This window comes from Manduca sexta, chromosome 15, assembly GCF_014839805.1.
Source record: "Manduca sexta isolate Smith_Timp_Sample1 chromosome 15, JHU_Msex_v1.0, whole genome shotgun sequence".
NCBI classification, from domain to species: Eukaryota; Metazoa; Arthropoda; class Insecta; order Lepidoptera; family Sphingidae; genus Manduca; species Manduca sexta.
In genome coordinates this window covers 946,672-959,353 of record NC_051129.1, presented here as the reverse complement: position 1 = coordinate 959,353, position 12,682 = coordinate 946,672, and the positions used below count along the sequence as shown (strand labels likewise).

The window sequence follows — 12,682 nt, the reverse complement described above, 5'->3', positions numbered from 1 at the left end:
AAAATTAAAAACCCCGACTAAACTCTTACTCAAGCATCATAATAAAGTAACAGATATTTGTCACGGAAAGAAGACAGTACTTAACGGATGCAATCCTAAACATAATTTACATTCTAATTAGATCTTGGGAATAATACACTGTTAATGATAGGAAAAAATTGCATTGTTTTTAGAAAGTAACCTAAAACCCTAAAATGCGCCTAATGGAAGAGTCGATAAAGCCTCAATTCCTATTCGCTTTTGGAGCCAAGAAGTTTTAAGATTTAAAAGTTTTTCTTGTTAGTGTAGATTTTTTAACGAAAGGTCTAACAATAACCCTATTTTCTTATTTAAAAAATAACATCACAAAAACAATAATAATATACTTTAGGTACTTGAAATGTATGAAAAACCAGTATTTTTTTATAGATCCTGCTCTAGATGACCTTGCTTACTGGTCGATAGTGCTCGGATATATTTCAAGATATTTTTTCTGTTAATTTTTACATTTTTATCTTTCCCAGAGACAATACTGACATTATAATAATAATAAGCCTCCTATCCTGAACTGCTTTCACTTTTCTTTTTGTGCTATACCTCTCATTACAATATATCTCTAAGTTCATTGTGCCTGTTGGCAAAGGCCTCTTCTAGCGATTTCCATTGTGCTCGGTCTCTAGCAACCCTTCTCCAATTGCAATTCTAATACTTCCATTAGCTAATATGAAAACATCAATCGATTATAATTATAATTATCGAACTGGAGGAAGTGCAACACAGAATAACAGAACCAATAATACCCGATATAAGTTTTATTAAAATATCTAAACAACGTCTCTTGCTAGATATCATAATAGGGTATCGGACTCGTTTTTGTTCTTTACTATTATCAAATATTTACATAATATAAATTATAACACAGAAGGAATTATTAAAATCCGGTAAAAAATCAACAAGTTATAAGTCTTTGAATTTCGGTGGAAGGGGTAATTAACAAGAAACAGAAAAGAGACGAAATATCCACATGTGACGTCATCGGGAATTACGACGCGTGCGAAAAAAGAGATGAAGCGATATCCCCACATCGCGCCCACTTCTGCACGTTACAATCTTTTAAATATGAATTACTCGCTCATTTTTTAACCAATTGTTATGCAGTTTTCGCAGGAGTGCATCTTTTTCGTATTATTAACTATTACATATAGAATAATGTACAAAATCAAGCATAGGCCGGTCCCCTATTCCGACTATTTATGTCTTTAGGACATTGTCAAATAGTCCATAACGTTGTAGAGTTATCTATAACCATGACGTGTTTATTGTAATCCTGTTTTTAACATGTGCTATTCTTTTCATTCATTTCCTATTATTTCATGTATAGTAAAATAAGGAATTGTGGAGTTATATAAGAACCTAGCTACAAAATGTATCATCAGCCAAAGGAAGTCCTCCATTAAATATCAGTTCAATATTATTTTTTACTATATTTGCGAGTAATTTACAAAAGTAAAAAGGTATGGTATAAGTATTTCAATCGCGTTTGTATAAATCAGTAATAAACAACTATTTAGAGACAGCAGTATTTTAGAATTAAATCCGATTGTATCTTATATGAAAAATCATCACCCTTGAAAAGCAGGAGATATGGAGCACTCTAGGACAAAAATATAATAGGAATAAATATTCATAAAAAATAGAATAAATTTAAAATTTAATCAACATTTATTCATAATAGCATGACCAACAATCTCGCATCACAGAAAGTACTAGCAGTAACTTAACAGCGTGTCGAGCGTGCACGGTTGGTCGCAGCACTCCTCGACGACTCCTCTCTTGCCTCGCGCTGCGCCCAGGGACGCCCAGCGCCAGTCACGAGTGCCGTACATCGCAGCACCACTGAGATCGCCATCAGACCGCTTCACCGCGCTTTCCTCTTCCATCTCCGGGCAGAGCACGGCCAGGGTCTGCGCCAGTCGCCGGCCGCAGTACACTCGCGCCATCTGACCACAAGCCAGCGACAACAGCGCGAACAGGCAGATCAGGGCTAGGGCGAACTTCATGATTTTTGTTATTGAAAGTAGAGTGCTTGATGCTGTCTCGAAGGCGGAGTGTGAATGTGATTACAATGTGTACCCCTATAGCTTTTATACATGGATAATATTAATATTCATAATATTTATTATGACCTGCGCCAGCTTGTGACGTCACACAGGTGGGATGATCTACGACATGTCGAGAGGGTTCACGTGTCAATGAATCTGTCTAGACTGAATATCGATGGATTAATTGCTGCTCTAAATAATAATGTCAGCTATATACTTTGTACGTGTAACCTCAAAGTTAATTAGAGTGTAATCAGGTAAGAGTCCACATCTGAATATTAAACATCTTCGCTGCTATATAAAGGCTACTGTTCCGCACATCTACCACATTCACTCGTTCTCTCACGAAACATCAGTAGCTCACAAGCAGCAGTAAACATGAAGCTCGCCATGGTGTTATGTTATCTTTTCACGGTGTACTCGCTTACTTCAGCTCACGGGGATCAAGAAGAGTTTCAGGTCATGGTCAGGGTCTGCGGACGACATCTGGCGCGGACGCTGGAGGATCTCTGCCCGAGGGTGGCGTACGAGGACGCGGTGAAGCGGTCTGGTCCAGGCGGCGCTGCGGCATATGGCACTCGCGGCTGGCCTCTGGCGGCACTGGGAACAGCTCGGGGTACGGCGCGGGAGGTGGCGCGGGGCAAGAGGTGGGGAATCGCTGACGAATGCTGCAACAACGCATGCACGCTCGACGTCTTGCTGTCATACTGCTAATATCTGTCTACCACAATGTAATATCGTAATTAAATGCTCTTGTTGACGTTACTGTATGTTTTTATTTAATTTATTCGTGTATTTTTAACATCAAAGAATACTTCAATAGCGTCGCAGCCATTTTTGGCTAATTCTAGACTCGCATTCAATAGTACAGGCTAAAAACCATTATGAAAAAAATCCATCCTGAGTTTTAGATAAGATTCTTCTTACATAAAATGGACTGGATTTATTGGTTCATATTATTTATTACTAGAATGAAAAGAAAATTTATAATATCAGATTCCAATTTATGTAATTGATTAACTAAGATCCGCGGTAGATTGTAAATGCTATAACGACGTATGAGAATGGCCTCTCTTTTGAATGCTCCAGACGGCAAATAAAAATGGTTGTTAAAAATCTTCCGTCACCATCCCGTTGGCCAAAGCGTCGCTATGTAGTGACTTGATTTGCCTGTTAACCCTATAAATTCTACCAGTTCGAGGGGATGGGCTTGCCAACTACGTGTTTATTGTATCCCAAGAAATGCAATGCTTGTAAAAGAGGCTACTGTAACTACGAATGTAGCGCTCATCTTACAGATTAAGCAACGTCTGACGTAGAACTAGAAATAAGGTCCATACGATAATAAGTAGTACAGGGTATGTACTTAGATACATGGCATCACGCCTTCAACCGTCTTCAAGGGTAGACAAAGATATTATCATACCCACATCCTACCTGCTATGTCAGGTAATAAGGCTTACCTGTTGGCGTAAATAGTGTGTTCCATCTAAATTTCCTGAAGGGCTGATTAGCTAAACCTCGTAGAGGTTTCCATTGAAAGTCGGAATGAGTTTATATCATTACTTAGTCTGTTCCTGCCGCCGAGCATTAATAGGCATGATAGTTTCTTAACAGACAGGCTATTCTTTCAGTCTTATCACTCCATATTGTAAAGGTTTTCGTATAATGCTTGAGCGAACTAGCACTGCGATACAGTCCTTTAATTTGATATTCTGAGTAGGGTTACTGGTGTTATTATCAGTTATAACGCTAACCATTAAGTTCTATCCGCATGCTAGTTGCTACTAGCGGGGTTCGTCAAATTATTATTAGAATTGTGATTCCTTATGTTTACGCGAATTTTACACTAAAACTATTTATATGGTATTAAAAATGGTAAATATGAATACTTAACCAGATGTTACTTGCAGTTCCACCTAGTTGAAATTCCACTTTGTACCTTTATAAATATTGTCTTTCGTATTAATTTAATTGATTAATTCAAAAGACAATATTAAGATAATATATTGAATGCCTAAGTTCGGGCCAACTAAATACTTGACATATTTGTTGCACTGTTTTTTTATCGCGAGCAATGCACATGCTATATTAACGACATACATACATTATATTCTAAATGAAAAACTTAATTACTGATTACGTATTTTGTACTCATGTCATCAGTGAAATTGTAATCATTGTAGCACGATATCTAACTGACTGAAACGGAACATTTAGAAATATATTCATGTTCTTGAAAGGATAGTATTTATGAATTTTTTGTTGGTACCTAGTAATGTCCGAAACTTTATGCCTATTGAAAGCTACACTTTTTCTGTATTTAGTGTTTACTACGTAGTAATCTTTTCCCTATATTTTATGTTTATTTCGGAAAAATGTCGTCGCGTCGGAGGACTGCTTAAGAAGTATTTTTATCCTCCCATTCTGGGGTTCGGTTCTCAGACGTGAAAATTTTTGGGTCAAAATATTATTAGGTACATCTAATATACTAAAGGCCAAGCAAAAACTTTTTATTTTTTACTTTTTAGAGGTTGTTTTAATTTTTTTTGTATGACTTTTTTCTCTACCATAACCCACCCATGAAAGCGGACGTATGGAGCGACATGATATTACGACCGAAAACATGAAATAAAGATTGAAAATAAAACTATCGACCATCACCCTTAAAAAAAAAAAATAAAAATGCTTTATTCATCACGTAGGCGAGCATAGTTGCACTTATGATAAGTCAAGGTACATGAGAATATTCAATTATTACTTAATTAGATAAGCTTATATAAACAAAGACAATAAAATAAATGAAAAATATACTTAGTAAACAAAGAAGCCAGCTCGGGCTGGCAGGGAAGAAGAAATAAAATTATGTATGTATGTATTTTTAAATAAGCAATAAGGGAGAAACGCGTCGCGATCCTCACCGGTGAGGACAATAAAAGCCCTAACCTAGCTAACCTACCAGCCTTTCACTAACTACCTAAGCGATGACTACCCGAAGAAGAAAGGCAGAAAGAAACTCCGGGCTTTATTTTTGTCATCAATTGTCTATTCTTTTATAATATTGTTATTAAATATATATTTTTTTTTTTTTTAATAAGTCTTTTCTATACAAAGTCTGATTAATTATATAAGCTAATACACGCACATCACCGTAAAATTGCGGAGAAAATCCACATAAAAGTATTTAGCAATAACTAAAAACTAACGGAAAAAAACAATAATACTAAAAAATTATAAAAACTATGAAACAGTCAGTGTACAGCGTGCATACGCCTACATTTACAAACATAATATTTTCATTTCATATTTTGTCGCAGATCTTGGTCAATATAATTAAGATTATAAATTTTAAGGCTGGTGCAACAAAATGATCGGTCGGTCGTCTAACTAACACTTAACTAACACATTTTGATTGAGACCATTCTGATGGACCCAAACAAGCTATATTTGCTGGAAGTTGCTGAAGAGTTAGATATCCCGCAGTCTACATGATGCTGCAGCGTCTCAGAAATTCCACCGAAGTAGTAATATAGCAAATTTCATATCTATCGAACTTATCACAGTGGAAAGAAGCTAATGACCCTCTAACGCTTCAATAAATCTTCATAAATTAATTATAGTTAGGAATTATCTCGATCATATCAGCTCCGATACGATACGGAGCTACAATACACAGAAATGCACACACACCTATTTTTCTGTCGGGGGTTAAAAGAGCCGACTCCAAAGGACCTAAATAAAATGGTCCAAAACAATCTATGCAATGAAATATTTTTGACATAAAATAATATACTACGCAAAAACTGGATCTAGCAAAACATTTCAATGGGTAGAAGAAAACAAAAACTTCTTTTTTTATCTTTAAAAGACAATTCAACAACTTATCAATTACCATAATAATACCATCAAGCAACTTAAAGGGATAGGTAAAAAGCCTCGACTACACTAATTAATACACCAATAATATTTCGGTCCCATGCGTAATGTTTTAAGGCAAGGTTGTAGTTCCGTGCACAAATTCAAACAATTAATAATTGAGGTCTGTTTTAAGGAAATTTTTCCTAATGTAATGAAAGTATTTTATAATATTATATCTGCATTTATTTATGGAGTATCAGTCAATCCTATGACAACGAAGGCTAGCAGTAACTGAAGAGCGTGTCGAGCGTGCAGGGCTGGTCGCAGCACTCCTCGACGACTCCCCTCTTGCCCCGCGCCGCGCCCCGCGCCGCCCAGCGCCAGCCGCGAGTGCCGTACATCGCAGCACCACTGAGAGCGCCCTCAGACCGCTTCACCGCGCTTTCCTCTTCTATCTCCGAGCACAGCAAGGCCAGGGTCTGCGCCAGTCTCCGGCCGCAGTACACTCGCGCCATTTGACCACAAGCCAGCGACCACAGCGCGACCAGACATATAAGGACCATTGTAAATTTCATTTTTGGATGATTGAATACCTCGGAGATCAAGAGACGAATGTGAAGAAAATTGGGAACGCTCTATTTTTATATTGAAGGGTGCTTAATATTCGGGTATGACATGAAATTAAAGTGTGCGTGGGCTGTAAAGCTACCTTGTAAACGAACATGGATTTTCACCTTGGGAAATAATCTTTAGCCACACACAGCTGGTCAGGGTCCGTGCAGTGGCAGGACCGTAGGGTGGGAGATTTTTTAAACCAAATAATAAGACCAACTGGCCATAATCTTGATGATAAGAATCACAAGTTAGAAACCGGAATAACACCGAAAACTTTAATTGCAAAACGCTACGGGATAACAGATTTGAACTTAGAACGAATTCCTAAACAGCTTCAAGAAAATACTTAAATGTTCACAAACGTCTAACTTCGAAAAGCAAATGTGTTATGGACGTATTATATTAAAACTACAATGATAAAAACATTCATATTTGGTATATCTGAACAGAAAATCTGAGTCAAATTCTACGTGTAATTGAGTACAATAAAATATGTTCCCAGTAAAATCTCTAAAGATTAAAACAAGCGACCTAGAACAGCTTTCCATTTCACTCACCTCGCGTTGTCGAAACGAATCCTATCACATTGTTTAACGAAGTTAACACCTGCCCACACCTCATTAATCGCGTGAATATTGATGAGCAAGGGGTATAAAATCCATCCCTCCAGCTCTGAGCATCACACTCAAACACCATCCACCGAGACCTACAGTAAACATTTCAATAGAATCCATCATGAGATTCGTTGCAGTTTTGTTGTTGTTGTGTTTGTGCGGAGTTTATTCTGAACGTCATGTGTACTGCGGCCGTCGTCTGGCTGATACCTTAATGCTGCTGTGTGACTCCGACTATCTGATGAAGAGGTCTCTCGACCACGAGGGTCCAGGCTGGTGGTGGCCTGCCCAGAGAGCGCGGGCTCTGGGTCGTGGGAAACGCGATGGAATCGCCGACGAGTGCTGCGTCAAACCCTGCTCTATCGAAGAACTGCTGTCCTACTGCTAATCATTTCTCATGTATCGTAATAAAACTGCTTGTATGCTGATATATTATATTGTTGTTTTATTGACGCCTGGATTTATAAACTTATTAATAATTATTGAATGAGCAAGCAGCTCCTCTGGTCGTTAGCACAAGAATTTTGATTTTGAACTGTGGACTTCAGTTAAGACCACATTTAGGTGTTAAGTCTCGTTAGCTGTTCAAGTAGTCAAATACATAACAGAAGGCCCGTGAACCCAATAAAACACCCGCAATAGCGGTCCAAATAATTAATTAATTCCTAAATAAAGGCAATAGGTATGTCCAGTGTCGTAGGCCAGCGCCATTGTAGCGATAAATGAAATATCTTTCGATACGATAGAGGATCATTTTGATATTGCATTAATAAATGAAACCACATACTCGACTTTACCTATGTTAACATTGTACCAAAATCCCGGTTTACTTTCTGATTTTTTGATAATTTTGTATTTTAGTTCGAATATGTGCAGCCGAGACAAATTCTCTTAGAGTAGTTTTTGGATTTTAGCTTTAGAGATGTAAATTTATAATAATTTTTTATTGATATTTATTTATTCAAATTTTTTTATCTGTGTTTGCAAGAAGGTAAATATATGATTTTATCAATTAGCGTAATATCTTATTGACCATGTATATTTATTAACTTTCTTGAGTATAATTCAATTACTTTACCAGTAAAGCTAATCCCTTTCCTTTCCACGAAGTCGTGAACAAATAATCTTGGTCACATTACACGAAGTACACGTAAAATTCGATCTGAAAATCTATACATCTTATAAAACAAAGTCCCTAAAAACTGTCTGTCTGTACGTGATATATTTTCTCAAAATCTACTGAACGGATTTTTGAACGGGTTTTACTAAAAGATAGTGCAATTGTTGAGGAACGTTTAGGTTAATAGTATATTACGGTTTTATGTAAATTGACTGCAATATAACGATTACTGTAGGTCCCCTTCCTCATCTATCCACCTGTCGGAACGCGATGAACTCAAAATCTACTCAATCTCCATACTAAATTTCGATGAAATTTGGTATGGAGATTGAGACCCTGGAAATATATAGGCTTTTTATCCCTGGACAATATATCTGGACTTTTATCATGGAAAACGCTTACACGAGGGCGAAGCCGCGTACAAAAGCTAGTATAAAATAAACTAACAATGAATATAACAAAGAAGCAGACACATTTGAAACGTAATTTTAGCATTGAATACACATAGAGTGGATACTGAACGGAGCGCTTGTAATAGAGCCTTCATATAAATTAAGCGACCCCTGTGGTGCCGGTGTCGGTGCGAGCTACTAACGAATAGCGGTTTATGTAGATCATTGAAGTAAAGTTATTTAAATTTCTCTTATATCACATTGATAATGTACGTCAATACACTAAGTTTAAAAAAATAATAAATTGATAGAAATGGGCGTGTTAAAATACTCCTTTTTGAAGTAATTTAATAATGCAGAGTAACATAATTATAATGCTAGGAAAAACTCAAAAAAAATTGCGTATACTCGTAGCACACTTTAATAAAAAAAAATATGCTCACAGTCGCTCATATCTCATCCCTTGGCGCGTAGTTAAAAGCTGCAAGAGACAGTGCTGTGATAATTATCGACAGAATTTAGTTTCTTATTACATCGACACCTTTTATCGACTATGACGGTCGTGATAAATGGCCGTGTTGCCGTACTTTATCGACGACTTTCGGTTTATTGTTATGGAGCTTATGTTTTAATCGTTTAGTTGGTATGTTAGGAATAATTAAGGACGTAGGTTATTTCATATCCTTAATAGCTAACGCAGGTTAACCGTTTCCTTGATCTAGTGATAATGTGAATAGGCTAAGATGATTTACAATTCCCGTAGTTATGTAAGTTATTTGAATTGTTATTTAGAAATAATAATTATTCTTGTAAATTATTTTGATCTATCATAAGTGCAACATTGTGCGCTTACGTGATAAATAAAGTTTTTTTTTTTAAATGTCTTGGGTTCGACTCCCAGCTTTGGTAACCTGTCACGAGATTTTTCAACACCAGAATATACCCAGGATTGGATCTCCCAGAGAGTGTTGAGATCAGATAAATCTGTAGTAAAAAAAATTCAAACATATTTTGTATGATCCGTTAAATTGTAATTATGATATATATTATCATAATGCTTGATGATTTAGTCAACATATATTTTTTAAAACGTCGGCAACTAACCTATGCATTCTTTACATTTATAACGACCTCACAAGGTCAGACCTTCGGTCATTACGAGAGGTTATAGCGTAATTGCTGCGTATACTAGATGAATCTTTTTTATGTGTGTAAAAAAAAGCTTAACAATATTCGTATTTTTTGTGGTAAATTCCGAGGAAAATTAAAAAAAGTAAACTTCAGCATATTTTTAAACATATTAGTAAGTTGCTAGCAGCGGCGAAGCGTCCATTCAGATAACAAACTTATTCCTACCAGATTTCCTTTTAGGTTTATTCACATTTGTCTTAATTTTTATTTTCTGTTAAATTGGCTGCAATATGTTAACTAAGGTAATATTTTTTTGCCTCGAGTTACCTTTTGAAAAATTTCACTCTTCGCCACCGGTTGCTAGATATGGACCACACATAGTAAATATATCATCATAAGGACTAGTTTCCACTAGTCGTGTCTTCCAAACAATATCTGTTAAGCAGGCTGGAATTAGACGAATATTGAGAGGTGTAATATCTTTATTATACCATACCGCACCGAGAATAAAGGACTTTTATGACATAATTAAAAAGTCTTATAAACCAATCAAACTTTATCATGAAGCAATAGTTATTGTGACCGGAGTCACTAATCAGCCCCAATATTACATAAAGAAAATCGAAAATCAAAATCTACAAGATTCTCAAATATTTGAATACCACACAAATACAAATATACTTTTCATCATCCTATCTCATGAACTTTAAAAAATCTAAATCCGTTAAAACAAAACTATACCTAGATATTTCCTACATTCCAAACAAATTACAGTCCTGCCTACCTCTCCACATAGATAAAAAAACGTGAACATAAACAGAATTAATGAAGACACGTAGTTTCACAAAACCCAAGGCCCATATAAATATTGCTGTAATTATTTTACCATAAGCTCACGACTTGTGCCCCCTCCAAAAGATCTTATCTAACCGCATCGATCATATAATTTCCAAATCTATTTCGTGTGTAATAAGGTCTGTTTACGTGTGGATATAATAAAGCATTTGGATCTATCGTATGATAAAGTAATTAGTGACGGTAGAATCAAAATGTTTTTAACCGTATTGCATCAGTCGATCGTTAGCGGTAATTATCGACAAATCGTTTTGGAATTATGCGGGGACGTCACTATGCTTTGTTGCCATGTCATTGTATGTGTTAAAAGTTTTTATTTGTGATTAACAATAATATTAGTTGTATCGAGGCTCCCGAGCAGGTGGACATGTTATACGATCACCACAAACCAAACAGCAATAAACAGCCGCAATTTCTGAAGAGTAGTGACTGCACTGCTGCTTGTCGGCCTTAAGGGTCAGGTTCAATTTTGCCGACGGTACCACGGTCAATGATCTATAATATGTTATCCCAACCTTACATTCTCTTAACATATTCCGGCTGACAGAACTGCACTTTACTGTCTTCTATCTCTTCCAAGTGGAAGTCATACCTCTGCCGCAATATCTTTTGACAGTCAGAACAGACGGTTCGATCAAGAGCTAAATTAAGAAAAAATTCTATTGTAAAATGTAAGTAGATTATATCTTTTTCGACAACTAACACCTCAATCCGCACCAAGTCTTCGAAACGTCAAGAGAAAATGATAATATAAAAACCGCAATAAAATACACAAAATACTTTTATAATAAATAAATAAATTTATTTATTTATATTTATAAAAATAGTTTTATTGCAATGTCTATCATTCGGGTAAACATAAAAAATCATTAAGTGGCAACTATTGAAATATAACCTGAACGTCTTTTTCCCTTTATGTAGCCTTTCTAGTTTAATTACATCTACAACGGTTTTTTTACTGTACTATACTGTTCCCCGCTTAAATACTAAAATGTGATTTTTTAAGCCATAGGGTCAGATGACCCTGGCTGGAGTCGTGATGAGCATTCTAAACGTGTATTCCGTTTACAGCATGTTTAAAACATTAAAATTGCATTGTTTAAGTATAACTTTGAAGGTATAATACAACAGTATTCAAAGCATTTTTTACTAGTCTGTGGATTACCAATTGTTACGTTTTTTTGTCCAAATTCAACGTTAAATAATCCAACATTTTATGTATATTATTTAGTATGATTGTTTCCGTAGTAAAAACATTTACATGCAATTAAAACTATATTCTCAACTCGTCAGTACCAAACAGATAATTCGCAACACAGTCCAAAGGCAACTGGCGGTTATCAATCGCAATCTGTATGCCGGCCACCAGCAAGTAATCTGATCCCGGAACGCGGCGCGCAAACGCAGTAATAACCAGTTTTTTGCCTCGTACATGAATCTTAGAGTAACTTTTGTTTTTCTTAGAAAGCAAAAGTGTAGTTAAGTTCTTACCGTATTGTTTGAACTTGTATTACCTGTAACAAAACATGGATTTTAAAATAGTGAAGCTAACTAGAAGAATTCAACTTTACGATCAGGGCAAACCCACCCCACTACACCTGATGGTAAGTGGAGTCCATTAAAATGTTGAGTGACGAGAGATGATTACCCCTTGGCAGTCGACACAATTATGCCGGCCTGATGGAACTGGATATACACAGGCTGATCCCGGAACGCGACACACTCACGTGGGCTACTATGGCGGGTTTTAACGCCTTTTGTACGGTAGTCACTATCCGGGTGGATATGAAATATATCCTACGACCAGCAATCTATTGTTATATAGTTACTAATCCTTTCTTTTCTTATCATCTCAAAATAATCAACAAAAACTATTCAAATTTTATATCAAATTGTAATCTTTATTATACTCACCATAATAGCAAGCAATATAAGGTGTGTTGCGGTGAACCTAGCCCGTACATACATACTATACAGATTATAGTTCCCTGCCTAAACAAACTGATGTCACCCTAT

The 12,682-nt window shown here is 36.1% G+C and overlaps 4 protein-coding genes across 5 annotated transcripts in view; 1 reads left to right on the top strand and 3 right to left on the bottom strand.

The window, feature by feature from the left end:
- LOC115447805 (netrin-B) overlaps positions 1-12,682 on the bottom strand; it is a 198,211-nt gene that overhangs the window by 145,801 nt on the left and 39,728 nt on the right. The window lies entirely within an intron of this gene.
- Positions 1,581-2,073, bottom strand: LOC115447813 (bombyxin-related peptide B-like). The gene has a single exon (XM_030175051.2). It carries the CDS (start codon positions 2,037-2,039, stop codon positions 1,746-1,748), a length of 294 nt encoding a protein of 97 aa, XP_030030911.2. The 5' UTR covers positions 2,040-2,073; the 3' UTR covers positions 1,581-1,745.
- Positions 2,297-2,846, top strand: LOC115447806 (bombyxin-related peptide A-like). Its single transcript, XM_030175045.2, has one exon. The coding sequence runs from the start codon at positions 2,460-2,462 to the stop codon at positions 2,793-2,795; it is 336 nt and encodes a 111-aa protein (XP_030030905.2). The 5' UTR covers positions 2,297-2,459; the 3' UTR covers positions 2,796-2,846.
- LOC115447808 (bombyxin-related peptide B-like) lies at positions 5,999-6,814 on the bottom strand. The gene has a single exon (XM_030175047.2). It carries the CDS (start codon positions 6,512-6,514, stop codon positions 6,221-6,223), a length of 294 nt encoding a protein of 97 aa, XP_030030907.2. The 5' UTR covers positions 6,515-6,814; the 3' UTR covers positions 5,999-6,220.